This window comes from Schistocerca piceifrons, chromosome 5 (assembly GCF_021461385.2).
Source record: "Schistocerca piceifrons isolate TAMUIC-IGC-003096 chromosome 5, iqSchPice1.1, whole genome shotgun sequence".
NCBI classification, from domain to species: Eukaryota; Metazoa; Arthropoda; class Insecta; order Orthoptera; family Acrididae; genus Schistocerca; species Schistocerca piceifrons.
Window position 1 is genome coordinate 207,579,678 of NC_060142.1, and position 27,263 is coordinate 207,606,940.

A 27,263-nucleotide genomic window follows, 5' to 3' on the forward strand; every position below is an offset into this window, starting at 1 on the left:
GTGCTAGGGCACGGCTGGCGGGGCTCACCTCCGCTGGCTGCCTTGCAGTGCCCTGCGAACTGGGTCTCAATGACGAAGCCCGTGGCGCAGGCGTCCTTGAGCATGTGGCACCAGGTCTCGTACGTGTGGTTGTTGGTGCCACAGATGGGGCCGAAGGGCGCGGCGTCGGCGTGTCCGTGAGCCCTGCGGTGGCCGCCTCCCGCGCCCGCCGCCGCCGCCGCCCCCGCTGCCCCCGCGCCTGCCCGGCCGGAACCTCGGGGACGGGGGCGGGAGCGAGCTCGGGGGCAGCGGTAGCTGCACGTCACACAGCGGGGGGCGCCAGTGTCCGGCTCCGTGAGGCACGTCTGCCGGTCCCCGCAGCGCACGCTGCTGCAGCTAGCGCCCTCTGTAACAGCACACCAGCCGCTTGGGACGCCCGCCTCCACAGCACGCACAGCCAGAACAAAACACATGGGGCGGCTACAGGGACCGCACAGAGCTATAGGAACACCGTACAAAAAAATTAGTCACCCAGGAGACATCACGCTACTACCCACAGCCTCGATAATGGTCTTACGGTTCCTCCAGTATGCCATATTTTTGATGATTACATATGTAGTGCCACCAAACTATGGGGATGTTCATGGTTTCGTTTCATTCGCTGTTCCAATCCTAGACATCGTCAGTGGGAGTAAGATCGATTGAGACCTGAGTTTCTCTTGGCGTATACAACTTTCAAATAACTTCCGGAAATTCAGCCAGGTAACACTTTCAGCGACCGCCGATATTTCGGCGGGAGAACACCCCGCCATTTTCAAGGCAAACTGCAACGGACAGGCGGCGTACATGCAAATTTAAAACCTCGGTTCTCGGACTGAAGCAGGAAAGATAACACACGCACTGAACACTAGTGCCACCAAAGATGACCAATGTCAGAGCTATCGATAGTAAGACTTGGTTTCCCAGGTGAGATAGCAATGACTCTGTCCCTCTGTTTTTTGACAAGGGAGAGAGCCGGATTTCAAACAGAGTTTAAACAGAAACCTCCATCCCTGTTAACGAGGTTGCTCGCTAATTTAATCTCAACTGCCTCCCTAATAACACTGTCCCAATAGCTGGACGTGCATGCTAATATCTCGGTGTTATTATATAACATGGGGTGGCCAGTATCCAAGCAATGTTCGGCAATAGCAGATCTACTTGGCTGCTGTAATCGTGTGTGCCGTTTATTCTCAGTACATCGGTCCTCCACGGTCCTGATAGTTTGACCAATATATGCCATGCCGCAGCTACAAGGAATACGATATACACCCGCCTCGCGCAGTCCAAGATCATCCTTAACGGAACTCAAAAGTGCTCTAATTTTAGATGGAGGTCGGAAAACACATTTCACATCGCATTTCCGTAAAAAACGACCGACCTTGTTGGACGTGTTTCCTACTTACTTACTTACTCACTGGTCATACCGGACTGGAGAGTCCATTACCGCAGCAACGTATTTTCGCCATCTGTCCCTGTCTTGGGCTATTTCCTTCCATTCACCTTCAATACCTAGGCTCCTCAAATCGGCCTTCACATTGTCCTCCCATCTACACCTCGGTCTCCCCACAGGACGTTTTCCCTCTAGGTGCCCTACCAGTACTCTGCACGCTGCCCTGCCCTCATCCATTCGAGCTACGTGACCCGCCCATCGCAGCCTACGTGATTTAATAATACTGATTATGTCAGGGCTTGAATAGAGTTCGTGAATGTCTTCGTTATGCAGTTTTCGCCACTCTCCGCTAATGTCATCCTAATTTTCCTCAAAATTTTGTTTTCAAATACTCTAAACGGCTTTTCATTTTGCACAGTGAGGGACCAAGTCTCACACCCATACAGCATAACTGGTAGAATAATAGTTTTGTATATTCTAATGTTTAAATTTCTAGACAATATCCGTGATGAAAGTAATCTATTTAGTGAGAAGTAGCACGCATTTCCCTCCCGTAATCTCTTCCTCAGTTCGGATTCAATCTCATTTCTCGAAGTGATGTCCACTCGTAGATACTTAAATGTGTTCGCTTTTTCAAACTGCATGTCTCCAACTCTTAACATTTCCTGATCTACTGCTGCTGGAATCCTAGTAGTAACCAGGGATTTAGTTTTGTCTTCACTTATCCTTAGACCTACATCTTCACTAGCCTTGATTAACGCATTCGCATTTGCTGTTACAGATTCTTTCTTATCGCTAATGATGTTTAGATCATCTGCATACCCTAATATCTTAATATTTCCATTTAACTCTACACCCTCTGAATTACCTGCTGCCATTCGTACAATATATTCTAGGACTAAGTTAAAAAGTAGCGGAGACAGGGCATCTCCCTGCTTAAGTCCGTTCTTTATTACAAATTCTTCTGACTCCAATTTCCCCACGCGTACTCTACCTTTTGTGTTTTTCAAACTCACTTCTATAAGTCTAACATACTTCTTTGGTATTCCAAGTTCCAAAAGAATTCTGTAAAATTTTGATTGCAATACTGAATCATATGCTTTTGTAAAATCTATGAAAAGATTATGAACTGTTTTATTGTATTCCCATTTCTTTTCCAAAATTTGACGCAGGGTGAATATTTGGTCTATAGTTTATCTGTTCCTCCGAAAGCCGGCTTGGTAATCCCCCACAATTTCATCTGCATATGGTGTAAGCCGAATATTCGAGAAAATTTTGGAAAATACTGGTAATAGCGATATGCCTCTATAATTACTACAATCCATTTTGTCACCTTTTTTAAAAATTAGGTTCAGAATCGATTCCTGCCACTCTCCAGGTATCATCTCTGAGTTCCATACTTTCGTAAGGCAGAAAGGTGTGAACATCATATCTGGAACTCAGCTGATTTTTTTACGTCGTTTGGAGGGACTGCAGTTGAATGACTCTGATATTTTAGTAAGTTTCGATGTGGTCTCTCTCTTCACTCGTGTTCCTCTGTCTGATTCGTTGCTGTTAACTGACGCCAGGTTTGGTGCTGAATTAACTAATCTCTTTCGGCATGTGTTGTCATCCACTTACTTTTTATTTAATGACCAGTATTACGACCAGACAGATGGAGTCGCGATGGGTAGTCCGTTGTCTCCTATGATCGCAAATTTGTTTATGGAAGACTTCGAGGAACGTGCATTGGAGTCGGCGCCTTTGAAACCCGCCTGTTTCTTTAGATACGTTGATGATACCTTCGTTGTTTGGCATCATGGTAGGGAGAATTTGAATGTCTTTCTAGAACATCTGAACTCGATCCACCCGAACATTCGTTTTACGATGGAGGTGGAAGAGGATGGTTGCCTTCCCTTCCTTGACGTGTAGGTTAGGAGGAAGGATGATGGATCATTGGGACATGCAGACTACAGGTAACGTACTCACACCAACTTGTACTTACAGGCTAATAGTTGTCACCATCCGGCTCAGCGTGAAGGGGTACTTCGTACCTTGGTGCACAGGGCACATGTCGTTTCTGACGCTGAGACTTCGCCAGCTGAGCTGTCCCATCTTGAAGTTACATTTTGTCAAAATGGTTATAGTGATAGACAGATTGAACGTGCGTTGCGCTGTCGACCAACTGTACATCTGGTGGTTGATGATAATTCTGAGTCAACACCTAAGTCTACTGCCTTTTTGCCTTACGTAGGAAACGCGTCCAACAAGATCGGTCGTTTTTTACGGAAATACGATGTGAAATGTGTTTTCCGACCTTCATTTAAAATTAGAGCACTTTTGAGTTCCGTTAAGGATGATCTTGGACTGCGTAAAACGGGTGTATATCGTATTCCTTGTAGCTGCGGCGTGGCATATATTGGTCAAACTATCAGGACCATGGAGGACCGATGTACAGCATAAACGGCACACACGATTACAGCAGCCAAGTAGATCTGCTATTGCCGAACAATGCTTGGATACTGGTCACCCCATGTTACATAATAACACCGAGATATTGGCATGTACGTCCAGCTGCTGGGACAGTGTTATTAGGGAGGCAGTTGAGATTAAATTAGCGGGCAACCTCGTTAACAGGGATGGAGGTTTCTGTTTAAACTCTATTTGGAATCCGGCTCTCTCCCTTGTCAAAAAAACAGAGGGACAGAGTCATTGCTACCTCACCTGCGAATTCATAGTCTCACTATCGATAGCTCTGACTTTGGTCATCTTTGGTGGCACCAGTGTTCAGTGTGTGTGTTATCTTTCCTGCTTCAGTCCGAGAACCGAGGTTTTAAGTTTGCATGTATGCCGCCTGTCCGTTGCAGTTAGCCTTGGAAACGGCGGGGTGTTCTCCCGCAGAAATATCGGCGGTCGCTGAAAGTGTTACCTGGCTGAATTCCCGGAAGTTATTTGTAAGATCGATTGATTTAACAGGCCAGTTGAGGTGCACTAGGACGCCTGAGGGTTTGCTCAACCAGGAACATATGCTTGCTGGCCTCGACCACGCTTTTTATCATCTTGGAAGACGGTAGTGTTCACAACAAATTCATTGTGAAGATTTAGGGGCAACACTTTTTCATCGAGAATGTTGAATAAACATTCTGCTTCATGCTTCAGTGGTTCACGAACGATGCGTCGGATAATGTTGTGAAAACTGCACAGTATTTCAACGAGACCGACGCTCGTCATCTACAGGTGCTTGCTGACGTGTTGCTGCAGTGGCTCGTCGTCAATAAATGCGCTGGCTCGCTAGAAGAGCGCAGTCACTGCAGGATGTAGCTATAACGTCATCGTAAACGAATCACAAAGGACGACGACAGCAGGGGGGCACTGCACGTCATCGTCCTCTATGATTTGTTTACGATGATGTTATAGCCCCATCCCTTGGTAACTGCGCTTTTCTAGCAAGCCAGCGCGTATAATAATGAGCCACTGCAGCTACACGTCAGCAAGCGCCCGAAGATGATGAGCAGCTGTCTCGTTGAAATACTGTGCAGTTTTCACAATATTATGCGATGCGACGCCCATGAACCACTGAAGCAGTTACTACGCCATACCCAACCGTGGTATGAAAAACACTCGCAAGGACAAAACCATCTCCAGCCCTAACTACAGCCTCCACGTACTGCTGGTTAAACGTATTTGGCCGTAGTGAATTCGACGCCTTGCATCGTTTGAAAAATTCGTGACTTGTCGAACCACAGTACAGATTACAGTCAGCTAATGGCCGAATTTTCTGTGTTGATTCGGCCAGCGAAGGGGTGCAGTTTTATCTGCCGCCGTGGGCAAAGGTCTTTTGTGAGGCATGTGACTAAATGTCCATTATATGTCACTTCACAATGTTTGCTCAAAAAGTGGTTGTCTTTTGCGAGGTATGTGACTAAATGTCTATTACACGTCACTTCACAATGTTTGCTCAAAGAGTGGTTCAGATGGACCTACATTCACGTAAAGTAGCAATTCCTGTCGTGTTTGAAACTGACTGTCATTGACAACGCTGACGCTCGTCTGCAGTCCCTGTTGGTTATTATCTTTTTATGACCACTGCACTTACACCGCATTGTACTGTTACGAATGGTACATCACTCCGTCCAGACAAGTTGGACAGTCCGTGTTGGTACATCAACAAATCGGGCGACTTCATTCATTGTGTGGAAATGGTACGACCAAACACGAAAGCTCCTTTCTACCATCGTCTCGCATCTCCACATCGACCCACCTAACTTTGCTAATTCCATACAAGCGACTGGCATATATAACGGGCAGTCGCTGCAGTGTATAAACACCGACATGTAGGCGAGGGCTAGTGTGGCATTCGTGTCTTTCGACATACGTGTGATAAATGTGGAAACGTGAACTATGGGGATGTTATTGCCAAATGCGTCCAAACAGGTCCAATGTGCTGTTATTATTTTCTTGAATGCCGAAGGAAAAATACTGATAGACATTCATCAAAGAATGAAGATTCTGCAAGGGGCAGTATGTGTATCGAAAAGCACCGTTGTGGAATGGTATACCAAGTTCGGTGCTGGTCGCATTTCGACACAGGACACTGCGACCTGTGAGGCCAGCCTCATCAATTACAGACAACAATGAGGGGGCAGTTGATGATGCGATTAGGGTGGACTGGCGCACAACCATTTGTGCACTAGCAAAGGATCCCGACTTCTGCTTCGGTAGCGTGCAACACATCATCTGGTAGGAGTTAAGCATTGTAAGGTCTGCAGCCAGTGGATACCCCGAGAGTTGAAAGCAGAATGAAAAGTAAATCGGATGGCTTTCTGCCTGAAGCACATGAGTTGTTTCAATGCTGAAGGCAATACGTTCCCTGGGCGCATTGTTGCAGGCGATAAAAGCTGGTGCCACCACTGGGAGCCGGAGTCGACCATGCAGTAGCGTCATCCATCGTCCATTCGTTCCAAGAAGCTCAAGACCAAGCCATCTGGTGCAAACGTGATGTTCTTTGATTACTGGGGCCTATTGCTTATTGATTTCAATGAACCTGGCGTCTCCATCGTTGGGGAATGGTGCTGTAGAATACGAGCAATTAAGGTGAACGTCAGAGAAAATTGCAACAAGAGGTGCTGGTGCTTTGTGATAACTCACGTCCCCATATCGCAAATGTCGTAATGCAGAACTTACACCAACTCAAGTGGGAGACACTTAAGCATCATCCCTGTGGTCCTGATCTCTCCGTATGCTCTTATCACGCTTTCGGTCCCTTGAAAAGGGCTTGAAGGGTCGATAATTCCTGTCGGACGAGGATGTATAGCACTCAGCTTCGGATTTCTTCGTGCTGCAGGACACGGTGTTTTACCAAACGGGTATCTTCAAACTGATGCGTCGGTAGTATGACGGCCTCAATGATTATGACGATTCACTGCCATGACATATGACCAGGTACCAGTCGTACACCATCTACAGTGCTCCAAAGTGAATACTGTGCTCTGTTAAGAGGTGACTAATAATTTTTTTCTGGTGGGGTTGTCATAACGCACAAAATGGCTTCTATTGTTCTCAAAGGTATTGCATGCGCAGAAGTAACTGTCGCGACATGCAGCAAGACTTAGTTTGCTTATGTGTCCTACACAAGTTGTGAAACATATTTGTACAAGATGTTAAACGTAAACTTGTACAATCGCTCGTTCTGCCGAACGTCCGTTATCTCTGTGTAATACAGCTTGAAACAAGTAGCGAAATCTCGTGACTATTAGAACCAACCAAGAATTCTTGCGTGCAGTAGATCTGCAACACATAGTTGGCGTTGTCAGTGCTTCGTACACCCATTTAGAATGGTTGTTGCCAACCAAGTTAAGTTACCGTGTAACGTATCTTTCACGACAGCACTCGTCTGCTCGTCCTCTGGCTATTACGAATGTCAGGGACGGCTTCTAGAGTATGAGGGAAAGGGGGTTGTCCAGCCAGGAGATGATGCCAGGGTCTTTCCGTAATTCTAATAGGGTTGTGGTCAGGCATAATACGCTGATTTCAAGGGAGAACGAGTTTCTCTAGAAAGCAAATGTTTTCCAGCACCTATTGAAAATAAACTTTGAAGAGACCTGTCAGGAAGCAGACCTTTTTCTAAGAGTGAGCAGGAAATGACCATTGAGAAAGCATGAATTCTTTTCTTGAAGCTGTTTGGCTGAAATAATTTAATTTTAAAAATACTTTCGTGGCGCGGTTTGAAGCTAGCGAAATGGAAAGGAAAGCAGCTGTCACTCCTTTTGGGGTGGCGGAAGTAAGCGTGAACCCTGTGGGGCGGAGGTGGTCTGTGATGTAGGAGGGCGTACTGAAAAGTAATTCCTCCAAAGTTTGCCTGAGATAACTCTTAAAGCTTTTTAAGTAAAACAAACTTTCTACAGCTTTATTCGTCATGTCCACGCATTTGGAATCCTCTGCCTCTAGAAGGCTGCAAATTATAGCGTGTAACATGGCGTTGCATAACGTAACTATGTCGGTCCCTGAGAAACAGCGCCGGCCGAAGTGGCCGTGCGGTTAAAGGCGCTGCAGTCTGGAACCGCAAGACCGCTACGGTCACAGGTTCGAATCCTGCCTCGGGCATGGATGTTTGTGATGTCCTTAGGTTAGTTAGGTTTAACTAGTTCTAAGTTCTAGGGGACTAATGACCTCAGCAGTTGAGTCCCATAGTGCTCAGAGCCATTTGAACCATTTTTTTGAGAAACAGCGTGCTGTGGTCGAGTTTCGAATTCGAAGAGTTTATCCACATGCGGAGCATCTTCCGCTTCAGTATGACAATGCTAGACCACCTAACAGCACTGCGACATCTGTAACAATGCTACGCTTCGGGTTCAGTGTAATTGATCATCCTCCATACAGTCCCGACTTGGCCCCATCCGATTTTCTTCTATTTACAGAACTTAAAGAATACCTTCGAGGGCTTAACTTCGATAGTGGCGAAGTGGTGCAAGCAGAGGTAAGGTTGTGGCTCCGTCAGCAAAATCAAACATTCTACTCTGATGGTATCAACAAACTGGTCTCTCGTTAGGAGTAATGTGTAATGTGTTCGCCGCCAGGGTGACTAAACTGGGAAATAAATATGTAGACACGAGTATAAGGAAGTAGAATGTTAATAAAGTTCATTTTATTTAAAAACCGTAAAGAGTTTTCACGTAAAAAATTCGGAGGCATTACTTTTCAACACGCCCTCGTATTTTCGAAGTCGGGAGTAGGCGATCATTCGCCAACTACCAAGTATTTCTTCCATCAGGGAAAACAGAAATAATACGGAACTACATTCCCATGTGATGGAGTGAATTTCGGATCTTTTTGGTTTTATAGGCCAGTGTTGTCGTTTCGTGACGGTGCAAACGCTCAGTGGATAGAGACCTCGAATTTAGTTCTGGAACCGAATAGCTAGCTAGGCGATGGTGTTTAGTGAACGAAATAGACTTGAAGCCAATAAATTATATTTGTTTACATGGAGGCCTGAAGTGTAATGTTTTGGTGTGACTTTCTTTACCTACTGACTCTGACCTGTTTTCGTTTTATCTTTGCTGAAGATTATCAGCGAGGGTTGACAGAACCAGCTGGAGGCGATCTATGTATTGTTGGCAGTGCTTGTTTTCCATTCTAGTCGTTGGATCGCGGAATGTTCTGAAAGTACTTGGATTGCTATAGGCCAGTTACTGTTGGCATGCGAGTAATGAGAATTTTAATCCCATCTCGCTGGTCAAAGCGGGGCTGGTGACCCTTTTTCAGACTCGCTTAACAGTGTAGCAATGCTGAATATTAATCCGGGTCCGCGGTCTGGTCACACGTGTCCTGACCGTGCCCGTGCCCAGGCACGTCCGAGTATCGGCCGTGACCCGGAGGACGAAATGTACCATCAGAATACACTACTGGCCATTAAAATTGCTACACCACCAAGATGATCTGCTACAGACGCGAAATTTAACCGACAGGAAGAAGATGCTGTGATATGCAAATGATTAGCTTTTCAGAGCATTCACACAAGGTTGGCGCCGGTGGCGACAACCACAACGTGCTGACATGAGGAAAGTTTCCAACCGATTTCTCATACACAAACAGCAGTTGACCGGCGTTGCCTGGTGAAACGTTGTTGTGATGCTTCGTGTAAGGAGGAGAAATGCGCACCATAACGTTTCCGACTTTGATAAAGGTCGGATTGTAGGCTATCGCGATTGCGGTTTATCGTATCGCGACATTGCTGCTCGCGTTGGTCGAGATCCAATGACTGTAAGCAGAATATGGAGTCGGTGGGTTCAGGAGGGTAATGCGGAACGCCGTGCTGGATCCCAACGGCCTCATATCACTAGCAGTCGAGATGACAGTCATCCGCATGGCTGTAACGGACCGTGCAGCCACGTCTCGATCCCTGAGTCAACAGATGGGGACGTTTGCAAGACAACAACCATCTGCACGAACAGTTCGACGACGTTTGTAGCGGCATGGACTACCAGCTTGGAGAGCATGGCTGCGGTTACCCTTGACGCTGCATCACAAAAAATGGTTCAAATGGCGCTGAGCACTATGGGACTTAACTACTGAGGTCATCAGTCCCCTAGAACTTAGAACTACTTAAACCTAACTAACCTAAGGACATCACACACATCCATGCACGAGGCAGGATTCGAACCTGCGACCGTAGCGGTCACGCTGTTCCAAACTGAAGCGCTTAGAACCGCACGGCCACACCGGCCGGCGCTGCATCACAGACAGGAGCGCCTGTGATGGTGTGCTCAGCGTCGAACCTGGGTGCACGAATGGCAAAACGTCATTTTTTCGGATGAATCCAGGCTTTGTTTACAGCATCATGATGGTCGCATCCGTGGTTGGCGACATCGCGGTGAACGCACATTGGAAGCGCGTATTCGTCATCACCATACTGGCGTATCACTCGGCGTGATGGTATGGGGTGCCATTGGTTACACGTGTCGGTCACATCTTGTTCGCATTGACGGCACTTTGATCGGTGGGCGTTACATTTCAGATGTGTTACGATCCGTGGCTCTACCCTTCATTCGATTCCTGCGAAACCCTACATTTCAGCAGGATAATGCACTACCGCATGTTGCAAGTCCTGTACGGGCCTTTCTGGAAACAGAAAATGTTCGACTGCTGCCCTGGCCAGCACATTCTCCACATCTCTCACCAATTGAAAACGTCTGGTCAATGGTGGCCGAGCAACTGGCTCGTCACAATACGCCAGTCACTACTCATGATGAACTGTGGTATCGTGTTGAAGCTGCATGGGCAAGCTGTACCTGTACACGCCATCCAAGTTTTGTTTGACTCAATGCCCAGGCGTATCAAGGCCGTTATTACGGCCAGAGGTGGTTGTTCTGGGTACTGATTTCTCACGATCTATGCACGAAAATTGCGTGAAAATGTAGTCACTTGTCAGTTCTAGCATAATGTATTTGTCCAATGCATACCCGTTTATCATCTGCATTTCTTCTTGGTGTAGCGGTTTTAATGGCCAGTAGTGTAAATGTAGCCCTCTAGACATGACCGGTGTGAGCTCGAAGAATGTCGGTGTGCCGAGAGAGTGCCGGGCGGAAATTGTTCTGTCTAATTTTTCACGTGACGGTAGAATTGTTTCGATGCTGTACAACTATGCATGACCGTTTTGTGTACAAAATATGGATGTGGAAAACTTAAAAGAGAAGATGTTCGTAAATTTTTTTGTGCTTTAGGACCAGACAAATGAAAAATACTGGATTTCCGAGTAGAAAGATAGAGTCTGGGAGAAAACCACAATAGATTTTCAAGCCAAAGGTAAGATAAAAATTATACAAATTTTAATACAGAAAGATATTTATTTCCTTTCTATTTTGCAGATGGATAGAAGGTTTTGCTTTATTTCATCACTATATCGCCAAACGACGTGTTCTTATAATTCCGCACTCCCTTGTGAAGAATTCGGCAATTTTTTTAATTGATCTCGTACAGAAAATGCAGCATCTGCTGATCTGCCACGAATTCGAGGTAGGTTTCGAAGATTTTATGATGTTTCGGATCCTTCAGAAGTTACCTTTTGATCCATTCTCTGTTCGGCCATCCTATAACCTTCCATTTTTCGAATAAAGTTGTACAATATACATGCCGCCGTTGTAACCATTGTAAGGTTTTTAGGACCTCCGTGAAAGATTCTTGCAAATATTCGAAATTATTGTTGCAAGATCCCGAATGCGTTGCGGATATCCTTCTTACCCGACTCAAACGAAACAAAAGTTGACAGAAGACGTGCTGCATCGTCTTAAAACATTCATAAAATTTTGTCTCTTCGTCCACGAGATGAGGAAATAATATTAGAAATTCTCCCTCTATTGGTTTTGTTTTCCGAGCACTGCATGTCTTCTTTTTTGCCTTTGTTCTTTTTCTTCTTCCTCTAAAGCAAGTGCTATAAGTCCCAATTCACTATTACGAAAATTAGCGAACGTGTTTAAAACTTTCACAAACGAAAAACACAGACCACCACTTTCGAGTCACAGAAACGCGGACGAGTTTCGGTTACGTGTGGTTACTAGAGGAATTACCCGGAGCATGGGCGTCACTCGTCCGACGCAGTGTGCTGACACGGCCACGACAAGTGCGATCGCACCTTGCAAGGACCGTTTCAACGTGACTGTCGTCCTCTGCGTCTGCTTCATCGGTACTGTGTGTGCATGCAGCCAAGTGCCTCGCATCACAAGTGTATGTCATTTCATCACAAAGTCTTACTGTCTGATCATAAGTGTGTGGACACGCTTATGTAATGCGGAATCGACCACAGCAGAATGAGTCGGTTGGGAAAGCTCAGTGACTTCGAACCTGTACTGGTCACTGGATGTCACCTGAGAAACGAATCCACCAAAGTCACTTTATCCTGCTAAACACGCCCCTAGTCGATTTTTGGTGACGTGATTATGAATTGGAAACTCGAAGCTAAACCAAGGCCAAACAGGCCGACAGAAAGTGTCGAGGATTGGGGATGGTGGTTGTGAAACATAGCATGAAATCAGCGGAAGGAATCACTCGTGAGTTTCAAAGTGCTTCAAGCAGACTGTCTAGTGCAATGATCGTGCGTAGGGAGTTAAAAAGAATGTGGTACAACAGTCGAGGAGCTCTTCACAAGCCACATGTTTCCGTAGTCAATACTAATCGACGCTTGAGGTGGGGTAAAGAGTGATGCCAATGGACAGTGGTTCACTGGGGTGACCTACTTTGAGGTGACGTCATCGCCACGATCTTGGATAACGGTACTTTGGGGCCACGTCCTTGTCTGGGGTGACCTACTTTGGGGCGACGTCCTGGTGTGGGGTGACCTACTTTGGGGCGACGTCCTGGTCTGGGGTGACCTACTTTGGGATGACGTCATCACCGCCATCTTGGATAACGGTAATTTGGGGCGACGTCCTTGTCCTGGGTGGCCTACTCTGGGGCGATGTCCTGGTCTGGGGTGACGTCCTGGGCTGGGGTGACCTACTTTGGGGCGATGTCCTGGTCTGGAGTGACCTACTTTGGGGTGACGTCATCGCCGCCATCTTGGATTATGGTACTTTGGGGCGACGTCCTTGTCTGGGGTGACCTACTTTGGGGCGACGTCCTGGTCTGGGGTGACCTACTTTGGGGCGACGTCCTGGTCTGGGGAGACCTACTTTGGGGCGATGTCCTGGTCTGGGGTACCTACTTTGGGGTGACGTCCTGGTGGGGGCTGACCTACTTTTGGACGACGTCCTGGTGTGGGGTGACCTACTTTGGGGCGATGTCCTCCTTGGGGCGATGACCCCCTTGTGCCCCTACTTAAGCCATCATAAAAGCGAAAGTTTGACACATGCCATATCAACGTCCACTAACAGGTGTCCGGACGTTTTTGCCCAGACTGTATATCAAGTATTCTAGCTGTGCCCATCCACAAAACAAAAACATTCACAGACATATTTTCCACTGCTGCTGTCCCCTTATCGAGCAAGTTACTCAGTAGGGCTACTCTGTGCGCAATTTGGTGTCCTGTTGCATTCGAGAAAAAACTGAATTAATTCCGTTTGTTGGTCTCACAACTTTTCACTAAGAAATTAACAAGTATGGTCGTTTCTCTCTTTGGTTACGGTTAGTCACACTCAACATATAGTCTAAACTTCCCAATTACTATTATCTATTGATTTGCTTCTTTTTTCGAGCGAGATGGCATAGTAGTTAAGTCTCTTGATTAATATTCGATTCGGAAGGCGCAGGTATCAAATCGACGTCTGTCGGTCCACATTCATGATTCCGGTCGCTTCCCTAAAGATCACTTTGAAGCAGTCGCTGAGATGGTTAAAGTCACGACCTTTTACTTGCAGCATCGTTCCCAAACCTGAGTTTGTGTACTGTCTTTAAAAACTTAGTGCTCGATGGGACATTAAACGAGAACCTCCTGCTTCCTTTTGTGGTTTTTCCGGCATTTGTGAAAACCAGTAAACTTAACTCGTAACGAAGCTAGCGGAGAAGAGCGAAGTCGCTATCGTTTACTGGAGAGAGAAGTTAAATGGAACAGAATGTTAAACTTCGTTGCCGCTGTATTACCGCATCCTCTTATTTTGAATTACTATTCACTGAAGACAGAACGCTGTATTCAATTTGAACTGCTATGCAGAAAATCTGCGGAATAACTAGGTGTGTTAAAATCTGGATTACATTTTTCCATTGTGTAACGGCCTTAGAAACATCCTTTTTTAATGCATTCTCTTTGTATGCCTTCTTTTCTTCATATAATTGCTACGAGGCAGCACTCCATTTTTCTTCTGAAATCTCTGTGATTTACTAATTTCCTTTGTCAATGTGTAATTTCTTCGTCGATCTTCCATTGTATTATGCAAGACTTGAAAAGCTATAAAACATTTGTTATCCAGACGTTTGAAGGTATCCTCTGACAGAAAATAGTACAAACATAAATTTTCACATTAAAAGAAATATACTCCTTACGAGAGCAGCAGCAAGTTAAGTACTACATACAAAGATCTGCAAAGATATCATCTGAAATGGAACAAAAAGAAAAGAAAGCGCTTTATGCTGGCTGCATAACATTAAGCTCATTTTTCCAGACACGATTAAACATTCCATACAAGAATTTATTAGAGAAGGAAGGGAAGTAAAGAATGATTGTGCACAGCTAATCACAACTACTTTGCTCTTGAAATAAAAATCGACAAATAGAGGCTATGGAGTTCAACGCATACCAACTGCAAAACACAGAATATACGAATGCAGCATATTAGCTCATGCAAAGCCGTCGCCGTAAATGTGCAAGAAACCAGGTGCTCACCCAGAACCAAGAGACTTGAACCTCAAAGAAGGACAAAGAGTGAGCAGCCCTTAACGCTCTGTGCTGGTTGAAAGGCAGCTCATACAGATATCTGGATCTTTGAAATCTGATGACAGCAATGAGGTTTCCAGCAGGTGTAATAAGATTCCATGCTGCGCTGTACTCATAAGAAACTGACTTTATGGCCAGTTAACGGCTAATTGAAGAAAAGAATCATCTGAATTCTTGTTAAAAATCCTGTTCTGCATAAAAATACTTATATTCGGTAAAGTGTTGGTGTCAAATGAGCGAGGTTGCGCTTTCAGGAGGAGCGAAATTCAAATCCGCATCCGTCCATGCAGACTTAGGTCTCCCTTGGTTCCCTTCGTGTGTTAAAACGAAGGCTGGAATGGTTTGTCAAATCGGATCTTGTGTTTCGTTTCTAGTTGCCTTCTCTATGTTTTTTAGGGAGGAATGACTGGAATTTATGTATAAATCATATCGTTATTTTCGTTGTGTAGTCGACTGCATTTTCAGTAGGATAAAAGCACGAACAATAATTGATAAAAGCGGAAAGTAACACAAATATTGCTTTTGGAGATGGAGGCTTCGAGAAATAAATGTATTAATAGGCAATCAAAATTATTATCCGTGAAAAGGAAATTATAAATTGACTGAAAGAAGATATAAATTTCCGGGTATATTCTCCGAAAACGGCAGGTTTTAGTTATACCAGTGAGAGTAATTACGCCAACATGTGAGTAAGATTCGAAATTAAGAAGAAAGAGCGTTTACTTATTTGAAACTACAACTATTGCAAAGGTTTTCGCAGACAATACCACACAGAATTAGCCCTTTAGGTACTGAACAGTAATCCCCGATTCCTTAAAGACTCAAACTTCTAATTACTTCACAAATGAGTTATTGTGTTAAATATTCGTCTTTAAGCGCGTAAGCGAGGAGAAGTTTGGAAAAATTTTGAAATTATGTTAAAAGTTTGTTGGAATTCGCTAAATGCTGTCATTATGATGAGTGGAGTTTGGGTAGTATGCGCTCCGTTCTAGGCAAAAGCTGGATTTCTTACGTATCTCAGTGTTTATGACGTCATATCTCCTGAAGTACGTGTCGTACAACGATGTAATTCTGCACGCACTTTCAGTGGTACATGTGGATACTGTCTGCAAAATATGTTACGAGTAGAGTTAACTGTAAAGAACTAATACATGAAAACGCCATTTTACAATAAAGAAGTAATACATGGAAACGCTATGCCTAATGCTGAAGTCTACAAGAACAGCGAAAACATAGTAAGCTATAAATTTCTTTCTTTTCATTATTTTGTGGGTGGTGTCAGCGAGTAACAGTTTCAGAATGGTGTATTGGAAGGCGCTAATTGCTGTCATCCTCAAATGCTGGAGAAATAGAGTTCTACTATTTTAGCGCGGCCTCAAGACGTCTACACTGTTTCTAATTGGAATTCTTTTCTTATTGTGTTAAACCTGTAACTTAAGATTACACCTCCTAATCAGTAGATTGTGACAGTATTCAAAAATTTTAAATTCGATCGATAATCATACGAAATATTGAAAATAAAATATTTGTTGGCCCTGGAAGTCATTAGATAGAAAACTTTCTACTGTGACTGGTTACTTTGTCCCAGGTTATTCGCTGAGTAATATATTAGGTTGGTGCATAAGTTCTCAGAGTTTCTGTTTTTCATATTGGTATTCCGGTTACTACGGTTTTATTTATCGATTGTCATTTTTTTATTTGCAGTTCACTGTTGCTATTTGAGTTTACACATTGTGATTTTGTCATTTGGAGACAAGTGAGTGGAGCTGTGGGCACTAGAAAAGGAAGTTTCAAGTGGAGGAATCAGAACTTTCAGGCATAGTCTCCTGTTTGAATTAAGTGTAGGGGTGGCAGCTGCGGAGGCAGCTAGAAACATTTGCACCATGTATGGGGATAATGTTATTGGACAGAGCACGGAAAGAAAACGATTTTCTCATTGTAAGGAGGATTTTCGCATTAGTGACTCTCCGCGGTCAGGAAGGCCTTAGGGGGTTTGATGATGATCGTTTAAAATCACGAATCCGTACAGATCCACGTAGATTACTCGGTAACTAACAAATGTGACGAATTGTGATTATTCCATCATCGTGCGACATTTGGGTGCAGTGGGAAATGTTCAAATATTGGGTGTGGGGGAGCTGCGTGCTCTAAGCCAAAATCACACGAGAAATGGTGTCTTTTTGTTGACATGAAGAAAACAAAGGATTTTTTGGGCCAAAACAAAACATCAGCTCCCCGTTCAGAGATCTGCACACATCCACAAAAGATAATGTTATGCATCTGGTGGAAATGCGACGTCGTGGCGTGTTACAAATTGCTTCCCCGAGGTTTAACCATCACTGTTGACGTTTACTATCAACAACTGAGACACCTTGCAGAAGCAAACCAAGAACAACAACCAAGAAGACTGCATGTAGTGATACTACGCCACGATAACGCCCGCCCGCATTCTGATAGCCTGGCAGAAAATACTATACATGAGTTGGTTTAAGAAATAATACTGCACACCCCTTATTCACCTGATCTGGTGCCCTCAGCTTTTCGCCTTTGCGGCTCTTTATCGAACACAACCTTTAAGGAATTTCCTTTCCGGATGAAAATGCGCTCCGAACAGACTCGACGAGTTCTTCGCCTCGAAACCACGTGATTTCTACAGTCACAGAGTCGAAGTTACCCCACGGTTGGCAGTAGTAGTGAAGGAGAGTATATTATTGATGACTAAAGTCTTTGTTATGTTTATCTGTTGTGTTTATTTAACTTATGGAAAAACGCTACGAACTTATGCACCAACCTAATAGATATTTCAGGCGCATTATGTGCTACATATACTTTAATGTTAGCTAAAATACAACACATGTCAAGTCAACTTGTGATGATCACATTAACTGATGCAATGTTGCAACATGCCTATATCTATTCTTCTCTGCACCACTGTATCTCCCAGATAAATACAATTCGTACACATACACAGTTTTTGAATTCTGGAATCATTTTCTTTCCTCGCTGTATAACACAACCTACTCACCAGACTACCAAACAGGAGTTCTCAGTTCATGACTTGCTTTTCATGCCTTCCCGTTAAACTGTTTCTCAAAACTTACTTAAATACAAATAATCTCCCAGAACTGGTTATCTCCAGTAGGAGTTCTATTTTTTTCACGCATGACGCATTGTTGTTTAAAAAGCTTTACTAATATCGTTAGTAATTTTTAATGTTATCGATAAAAAGTGACACTAAACTTGTTAAATCTTACATTTGATGATGTTTATAAAACAACTGTCATAATATAACTGTTATCGATTCAGTTAGTTTGTTACTGCCTAACTAATAATTCTCACCATATTTTTTCTGGGAGATTTCGCAGTATAATGACTGCAATCAAGAGCTAGGGATGGAATACATAATTTCTGCATATCAGTGTACCAGAAAATTTTGCTAGCATTATTTGCGTGTTTCAGTCATAATTAGCGAATGGCGTTATCAGAACATACAACGTTAATCAGCCACAGTATTTAGTAGAAACTGATCTGCAACTATAGTCGTGAAAATGTTCGTAGCAAAATTATGTCATCGTGCTAAACTTTCAAATTAAGAATTAAGTTCATGTGACTATCATGCAACCAAAGAGAGCACAGAAAGTTTAACGAGGTCGCAGCAGTTTGTCGCTAAAATTTGCGTAATGTTTACCTGCAAATCGAGGTTTATTCTTCAGAGGTAGAGCAAACTGTCAAAAATGAAAGGAGTCATTCTTTACTGTCAGGACACGTAACGCTGCCTACATGGTTATAAAGAGTCAAATTAGAGAGCGGTTTTCCGGTTCCTCTGTTTACCTCACAGCATAGAAAAAGTCTTTCAGACCGTAGGGCTTAGATGTTTATGTTTACTTCAGTATTGGGAGATCGTTATTCCATTGAAGAAGTGAAAACTTTGGAGCATGTGTGTGTGTGTGTGTGTTTGTGTGTGTGTGATATGTTAACCGGAGTAAAAGTCATTGTCGTATAAACAAACTGTATTTAATTTTCACTTTTTCATTTCCCAACCAAAACTGGCAGGACGAGTGTTGTAGAGGTGTGCTGTTTCCACCTGAGTTCAGGGTTCTGAGATGAGAGCATCTGCAGTCCTACATGGGAATAGTTGTAATCGAGAGTGTAGCGCCAGCAGAGCGTTTCGGGCTGTCACTTTCAGTAGGAAGAGGAAAGGAAGCGGACGCCACACAGAACAAAACAGAAGAACGGCTGCTAACCTGAGATGTGCCTCGTTCGATTCTCGTCTGCTTCGACCGTCGGCCCGTGGCTTCCTGGTGCCGAAAAGGAGGAATTAAAATTATACAGGTTCGCATGGTCACAGGTACGAATGCAAAGCTCTCATACATGCGCACAATACAGATATATATTATATTGCTCGTTGCCCTTTCTCCTACCCTCCCTGCTTCTCAATCTCTCTCTCTCTCTCTCTCTCTCTCACTCGCAAACATATGCACACATTCACATCCCCAGACATACTGACACGTACATATATTTTATGTATGTTTGCAGCTACACTTCGTTAAGTGCCAGTATATATACAGTATATATCAAAGCAATGTAGCGCCAGGTAGCAGGAAAGTTAATACTTGACTCATCAGTTGATTATAGTGTTTCCAGCGGCATCGGTCAGTTCAGTGTAGAAGTTCCTGACACAGAGTTTCGGGCAGTTCAGTATTGTTGTCGGAAAGTCGGGTATCGGTCTCTACACTGTTTTTGTGACAAGCGGTATCGGTTTTTTTATGCTTTTCGTGAGGCGAAGTGTCGTATATTTCTTATATCAGTGTAATTTTGTTAGTTCAAGTCAGTTTTGTAATAATGTGGATCTATTTGTGTTAAGAACTTCGTAAACTGTAACGTTTACCATTATTATACTGAAGTTGAAAAAGTATTTTATATATTAGTTTAGTTTTCCTGCCTATTCTAGCAAATGTATGCTTGTCAGAACTTTGCGTGAAAACTTATAGTGAGCGGACGTATTCTGGCGAAGGGTCACTCTACAATGCACACTTAGGTGACAAAGGTCATGCAGATAGCGGTGGTACAACATACGTAAGGTATAAGAGGGCAGTGCATCGGCAGTGCTGTCGTTTGTACTCATTCGATCGACGTGAAAAGATTGCCGATGTGATTATGGCAGTACGAAGGGAATAAACAGACTTTGAACACGGAATGCTAGTTGGAAGTAGCCACATGGGATGGTTCCATTTCGGATATCGATACTGGATTCAGTATTCCAAGATCCACTGTGTCAAGAGTGTGTCGAGAATACCAAATTTCAGGCATTTCCACTCACCACGAATAACGCAATGGCTGACGGACTTCACTTAACGACCGAGAGCAGCGGCGTTTGCATAGAGTTGTCAGTGCTTACAGACAAGAAACACTGCCTGAAATAATCACAGAAATCAATATGGGACGTACGACGAACGTATCCGTTACGACAGTGCGGCGAAATTTGGCGTTAATGGGCTATGGTAGCAGACGACCGATGCGAGTGCCTTTGCTAACAACGTGACATTGCCTGCAGCACCTCTCGTGGGCTCGTGACCATATTGGTTGGAACCTAGACGACTGGAAGACCGTGGACTGCTCAGATGAGTCCCAATTTCAGTTGGCAAAACTGATAGTGGGGTTCGAGTGTGGCGCAGACCCCACGAAGTCATGGACCCAGGTTGTCAACAGGGCAACTGTGCAAGCTGTTGGCTCCATTATGGTGTGGGCTTTGTTTGGATGCAATGGACTGGGTCCTCTGGTCCAACTTAACCGATCATTGACTGGAAATGGTTATGTTCGGCTACTTGAAGACCATTTGCAGACATTCATGGATTTCATGTTCGCAAACAACGATGCACTATGTCGCCGGGCCACAATTGTTCATGATTGGTTTGGAGAACTTTCTGGACTATTCGACTGAATGATTCGGCCACCTAGATCGTTCGGCATGAATACAATCGAACATTTATAGGACATAATCTAGAGCTCAGTTGGTGCACAAAAATCGTGCACCGGCAACGCCTCTGCAACTGTGGACGGCTATGGAGGCATCATGGCTCAATATTTCTGCAGGGCACTTCCAACAACTTGTTGATCCATGACACGTCAACCTGCTGCACTAAGCCGGGCAAAAGTAGGTCCAGCACTATGTTAGGAGGTGTTCCACGACTCTTGTCACTTCGATGTATATGATGTTCGGTTTTCATAAACAAAACGAATAAAAGAGTCATTTGTGATAACGATGTTAATGAAAATTATTTTTTGAAATACCAATGACCATATACCGAATCTTTAAATTATCTGTCTAGGATCTGGAAGCGAATTATAGTGGCATTTAAACAATGGACATCGTGCTAGATAACTACAAAGGATAATTGTTGAGTGAGGGCAGTTACGCCTTAGGATGCGTCCAGAATAAGCAGATTCAGCTGTTGACAAACAGCCAAGGAGCTCGCTTGATACGACCACAAGTTCGACTGTTGTTCATTTCCCTTGCTGTACAATCTACACTCCTGGAAATGGAAAAAAGAACACATTGACACCGGTGTGTCATACCCACCATACTTGCTCCGGACACTGCGAGAGGGCTGTACAAGCAATGATCACACGCACGGCACAGCGGACACACCAGGAACCGCGGTGTTGGCCGTCGAATGGCGCTAGCTGCGCAGCATTTGTGCACCGCCGCCGTCAGTGTCAGCCAGTTTGCCGTGGCATACGGAGCTCCATCGCAGTCTTTAACACTGGTAGCATGCCGCGACAGCGTGGACGTGAACCATATGTGCAGTTGACGGACTTTGAGCGAGGGCGTATAGTGGGCATGCGGGAGGCCGGGTGGACGTACCGCCGAATTGCTCAACACGTGGGGCGTGAGGTCTCCACAGTACATCGATGTTGTCGCCAGTGGTCGGCGGAAGGTGCACGTGCCCGTCGACCTGGGACCGGACCGCAGCGACGCACGGATGCACGCCAAGACCGAAGGATCCTACGCAGTGCCGTAGGGGACCGCACCTCCACTTCCCAACAAATTAGGGACACTGTTGCTCCTGGGGTATCGGCGAGGACCATTCGCAACCGTCTCCATGAAGCTGGGCTATGGTCCCGCACACCGTTAGGCCGTCTTCCGCTCACGCCCCAACATCGTGCAACCCACCTCCAGTGGTGTCGCGACAGGCGTGAATGGAGGGACGAATGGAGACGTGTCGTCTTCAGCGATGAGAGTCGCTTCTGCCTTGGTGCCAATGATGGTCGTATGCGTGTTTGGCGCCGTGCAGGTGAGCGCCACAATCAGGACTGCATACGACCGAGGCACACAGGGCCAACACCCGGCATCATGGTGTGGGGAGCGATCTCCTACACTGGCCGTACACCACTGGTGATCGTCGAGGGGACACTGAATAGTGCACGGTACATCCAAACCGTCATCGAACCCATCGTTCTACCATTCCTAGACCGGCAAGGGAACTTGCTGTTCCAACAGGACAATGCACGTCCGCATGTATCCCGTGCCACCCAACGTGCTCTAAAAGGTGTAAGTCAACTACCCTGGCCAGCAAGATCTCCGGATCTGTCCCCCATTGAGTATGTTTCGGACTGGATGAAGCGTCGTCTCACGCGGTCTGCACGTCCAGCACGAATGCTGGTCCAACTGAGGCGCCAGGTGGAAATGGCATGGTAAGCCGTTCCACAGGACCACATCCAGCATCTCTACGATCGTCTCCATGGGAGAATAGCAGCCTGCATTGCTGCGAAAGGTGGATATACACTGTACTAGTGCCGACATTGTGCATGCTCTGTTGCCTGTGTCTATGTGCCTGTGGTTCTGTCAGTGTGATCATGTGATGTATCTGACCCCAGGAATGTGTCAATAAAGTTTCCCCTTCCTGGGACAATGAATTCACGGTGTTCTTATTTCAATTTCCAGGAGTGTAGTTCCTACTACACTAGTGTCAAAAATGGTTCAAATGGCTCTGAGCACTATGGGACTTAACTTCTAAGGTCGTCAGTCCCATAGACCTTAGAACTACTTAAACCTAACTAACCTAAGGACATCACACACATCCATGCCCGAGGCAGGATTCGAACCTGCGACCGTAGCGGTCACGCGGTTCCTGACTGTAGCGCCTAGAACCGCTCGGCCACCCCGGCCGGCACACTAGTGTCGAGAAGTTGCGCACAGTCAGGAAAAGAAACACATGGGTAGAGCAAAAATGGATAAACGTGGTGAATTGCTGTCAAGGTTTTCCCACAAATCAGGGTTGTCCGTACGAAAAGAACATTCCCTGCTACAAACAGGCACATGGTTGTATAATTTCCGAAAGTGAATTTGACACATAATATGTGAAGTTTGTTTGCATTCTCTTTTCAAATAAGGTTGGCACTTTGGTGAAGTTTTTAACGTAACGACACAAAGCCGCCATTGGACACTTTTGTGCAAGGTTGAATTCTCAAATGTAGTACAGAAAAATCAGGCACTGGCTGCTTCCTCAGTACTGTTGAATGTACCAAAAATGTAATTTGAAGGCCTTTACAAACGTTCCGAGACACAGGAAGTGTTTGGATCAATACAAAGTAACCAGTACAGAGCAATCACCACAACATGATTGATACGCGTTTCACTGTATGATAAAGTCAGTGATGCCTGCAAAAGCTTATAACTATCTCGGAAGTTCTGATTTCTCCACAACCTGTTTTAGGTGTTGGGAAAAGCTGATCTGCAAGGTACAGGTTTGGCAAAAAAGACGCATTCGAAAGATTGTGAATAGAGTTCTCTAGAATTGAAATGGAATTATCGTAATTTGTAACCTAGCGAAGGGTAAAAGGATAAGTGGCGAATATTACAAAATTCCTCCGAACCAACAGAACGGCAAAAGGGGTACAAGAGACAGATTGATACAGAGACAAAAACTCCATCAGGACAATGTACATACGTATCTCAGAGCTTTGTTAGCTGTGGGAAAACAGAGAGATGTGAAATATAAATTATTTTAAAATGCTCTTCATTCATGAGATTTGGTACAGTCTGACTTCTGACTATTCACGCGTCTAAAGCCGGCCGGTGTGGCCGAGCGGTTCTAGGCGCTTCAGTTTGGAACCGCGCGACCGCTATGGTCGCAGGTTCGAATCCTGCCTCGGGCATGGATGTGTGTGATGTCCTTAGGCTAGTTAGTTTTAAGTAGTTCTAAGTTCTAGGGAGAATCGTTGGACATAGTACGCTGACCTAAAAAGGGGTCGCATCAAAAAATTAGTGCTTCTTTTAGTTAAAAGATACAGCCCTTCACTGCCAGGCCGAAATATTTTGACCTGATTCTAATAAATTGAAGACATTGATACCTAAATATGCCAGCGGCGATGGCAATTTCTGCGATGAGACCTTCTTTCGATTCAACGATATTCTCCCAAACAACTAAATGAAAAAATTGATGCCATATGGGTTCGGTGTCGAGGCTAGCTTGGTCGATCCATTGGCCGTGAAACACAGCTGTCAGAGGCAGTTCCCCTCACAAGCTGCTGAGGCAAAACCCTGCCCCTCTCTCCCCCCTCCAGCTTCTCAATAATATTTCACTTAACATCGAAAGATATATCCATAAGAGTTTGGCTGGACAATTTGAGGGAATATGTGATATGTCCTTCCATTAAGGCAGGCAAAGTGATTTTGTCGTCCATTTGCTCCATTTATAAGAGTTGAAAGACATGAAAAGGAAGCAGTGGTTGGGAAGGGAGTAAGACAGGGTTGTAGCCTCTCCCCGATGTTATTCAATCTCTATATTGAGCAAGCAGTAGAGGAAACAAAAGAAAAATTCGGAGTAGGTATTAAAATTCATGGAGAAGAAATAAAAACTTTGAGGTTCGCCGATGACATTGTAATTCTGTCAGAGACAGCAAAGGACTTGGAAGAGCAGTTGAACGGAATGGATGGTGTCTTGAAGGGAGGATATAAGATGAACATCAACAAAAGCAAAACGAGGATAATGGAATGTGGTCGAGTTAAGTCGGGTGATGCTGAGGGTATTAGATTAGGAAATGAGACACTTAAAGTAGTAAAGGAGTTTTGCTATTTGGGGAGCAAAATAACTGATGATGGACTAAGTAGCGAGGATATAAAATGTAGACTGGCAATGGCAAGGAAAGCGTTTCTGAAGAAGAGAAATTTGTTAACATCGAGTATAGATTTAAGTGTCAGGAAGTTATTTCTGAAAGTATTTGTATGGAGTGTCGCCATGTATGGAAGTGAAACATGGACGGTAAATAGTTTGGACAAGAAGAGAATAGAAGCTTTTGAAATGTGGTGCTACAGAAGAATGCTGAAGATTAGATGGGTAGATCACATAACTAATGAGGAAGTATTGAATAGGATTGGGGAGAAGAGAAGTTTGTGGCACAACTTGACCAGAAGAAGGGATCGGTTGGTAGGACATGTTCTGAGGCATCAAGGGATCACCAATTTAGTATTGGAGGGCAGCGTGGAGGGTAAAAATCATAGGGGGAGACCAAGAGATGAATACACTGAGCAGATTCAGAAGGATGTAGGTTGCAGTAGGTACTGGGAGATGAAGAAGCTTGCACAGGATAGAGTAGCATGGAGAGCTGCATCAAACCAGTCTCAGGACTGAAGACCACAACAACAACAGTCAGTCCCTCATGGACGAACAAGTGTATGAACAGACATGCTGTCTTGAACAGTTTAAGTCAGTAGCCATATGTTTCTATTACAGTTATGTATGTCTTGCAGTAATCTATCTCCTGTATAAATTTAGATGAATAGTCTGCAACACACTACATAGAGAGTGACTCTCCTAAGAGTCGTCAGACGCATTTACTCTGATATTTCGGCAAATATTGTTAATTTTGTTTTGAAACTTGAAGCTGGATGCTGCTCATCAACGTTTTTCATGCGACGCTCAGCGACGATGGAAAGCATAGGTTTGTTTCCCGTTACAAGCAAAATTATTTTTAAAGCGGAATTTTGCGTATCCATTCGATTAAGTGGCCCAAAATTAGTCTAGTGCGGTATTCGTTTTACCGATATGTACTCGTATTAAAAGGGACAGTAAAACATATGGAACAACGAGTACTCCAGCAACGACGTCACTGTCGTGGCCCGCGCTCACTGCTACCGCCATGCTGAAGCGTGCTGCTCAGTCGCTGTTGGAACACTGGTTATTCTTCATATTTTACTGTTTCTGTTAACACATATCGGTAAAACGAATATCGCATTCGACTAATATGGTAGGGCTCAATCGAATGGGCATGTAAAATATCGATTTAAAGAACATTATGTTTCACACGGGAAACAAACCAATACATTCCGTCGACCCTGGGGTCCCATGAAAGTCATGACGAGCAGAATTTGTTTGGGCTGACACCAGCTACACGCTGTAAAAACGAAATTGCAAATAACTGCCGAAGTGGTTCAAATGGCTCTGAGCACTATGGGACTTAACATCTATGGTCATCAGTCCCCTAGAACTTAGAACTACTTAAACCTAACTAACCTAAGGACATCACACAACACCCAGTCATCACGAGGCAGAGAAAATCCCTGACCCCGCCGGGAATCGAACCCGGGCGCGGGAAGCGAGAACGCTACCGCACGATCACGAGCTGCGGACTAACTGCCGAAATACCAGAGAAAATGCGCCTGGCTACCCACGGGAGAGACAAGCAGTAAAGAAATAGGAATATACAGGATATCTCAAAACTTTAGGGTGAAAATTATGCAGATGGCAAAGGAAGCTATAATTACTACTATGATATAAGAAACTATTGGTCGGGAATGAATATATATGTTCTTCTTGCTGTGCCTAATAGATTGATAGACGCACTGACATGGTGCGGTTAGAATCCCCGGCTGTTTAAAAAGAGATTTACATTAGGCTCAGTTACTATTTTAGCTATTATTCTAACAGCCCTTTTCTGTTGTACTGGCACTTCAAACAACAGAAAAGGGCTGCTCGAATAATAACTAAAATAGTAACTGAGCTCAATGTAAATCTCTTTTCAAACAGCCGGGGATTCTAACCGCACCATGTCAGTGCGTCTATCAATCTATTAGGCACAGCAAGAAGAACATAGCAACTGTTTCACAAACAGGAGCATTCATGACTAGGGAGCAAGAGCCAGACTAAACTTACATTTACCAAGACTGAACAAACAAAAAACACAAAACAGCATTTTCTACAACGAAATAAATTGTAAGATTAAGAGCTGGCCGCTGTAGCCGAGCGGTTCTAGGCGCTTCAGTCCGGAACCGCGCTGTTGCTACGGTCTGGGTTCGAATCCTGCCTCGGGCATGGATGTATGTGATGTCCTTAGGTTAGTTAGGTTTAAGTAGTTCTAAGTCCAGGGGACTGATGACCTCAGATGTTAAGTCCCATAGTGCCTAGAGCCATTTTAACCATTTGGAAAATTAAGAACCAATAAAAAAGCAAAGATTTAAATCTATAGTTAAAGCATACCTCTTAAATAACTCATGCTACAAAATCAAGGATT

The 27,263-nt window shown here is 44.5% G+C and overlaps 1 protein-coding gene across 1 annotated transcript in view; it reads right to left on the bottom strand.

The window, feature by feature from the left end:
- LOC124798896 (follistatin) overlaps positions 1-27,263 on the bottom strand; it is a 233,887-nt gene that overhangs the window by 25,848 nt on the left and 180,776 nt on the right. The window contains exons 5-6 of the mRNA XM_047262428.1: positions 18,995-19,048; positions 29-385 (exon numbers count right to left, since the gene is read on the bottom strand). Of these exons, the coding sequence (XP_047118384.1) occupies positions 29-385; positions 18,995-19,048 (411 nt within the window). The remainder of the gene's footprint in view (positions 1-28; positions 386-18,994; positions 19,049-27,263) is intronic.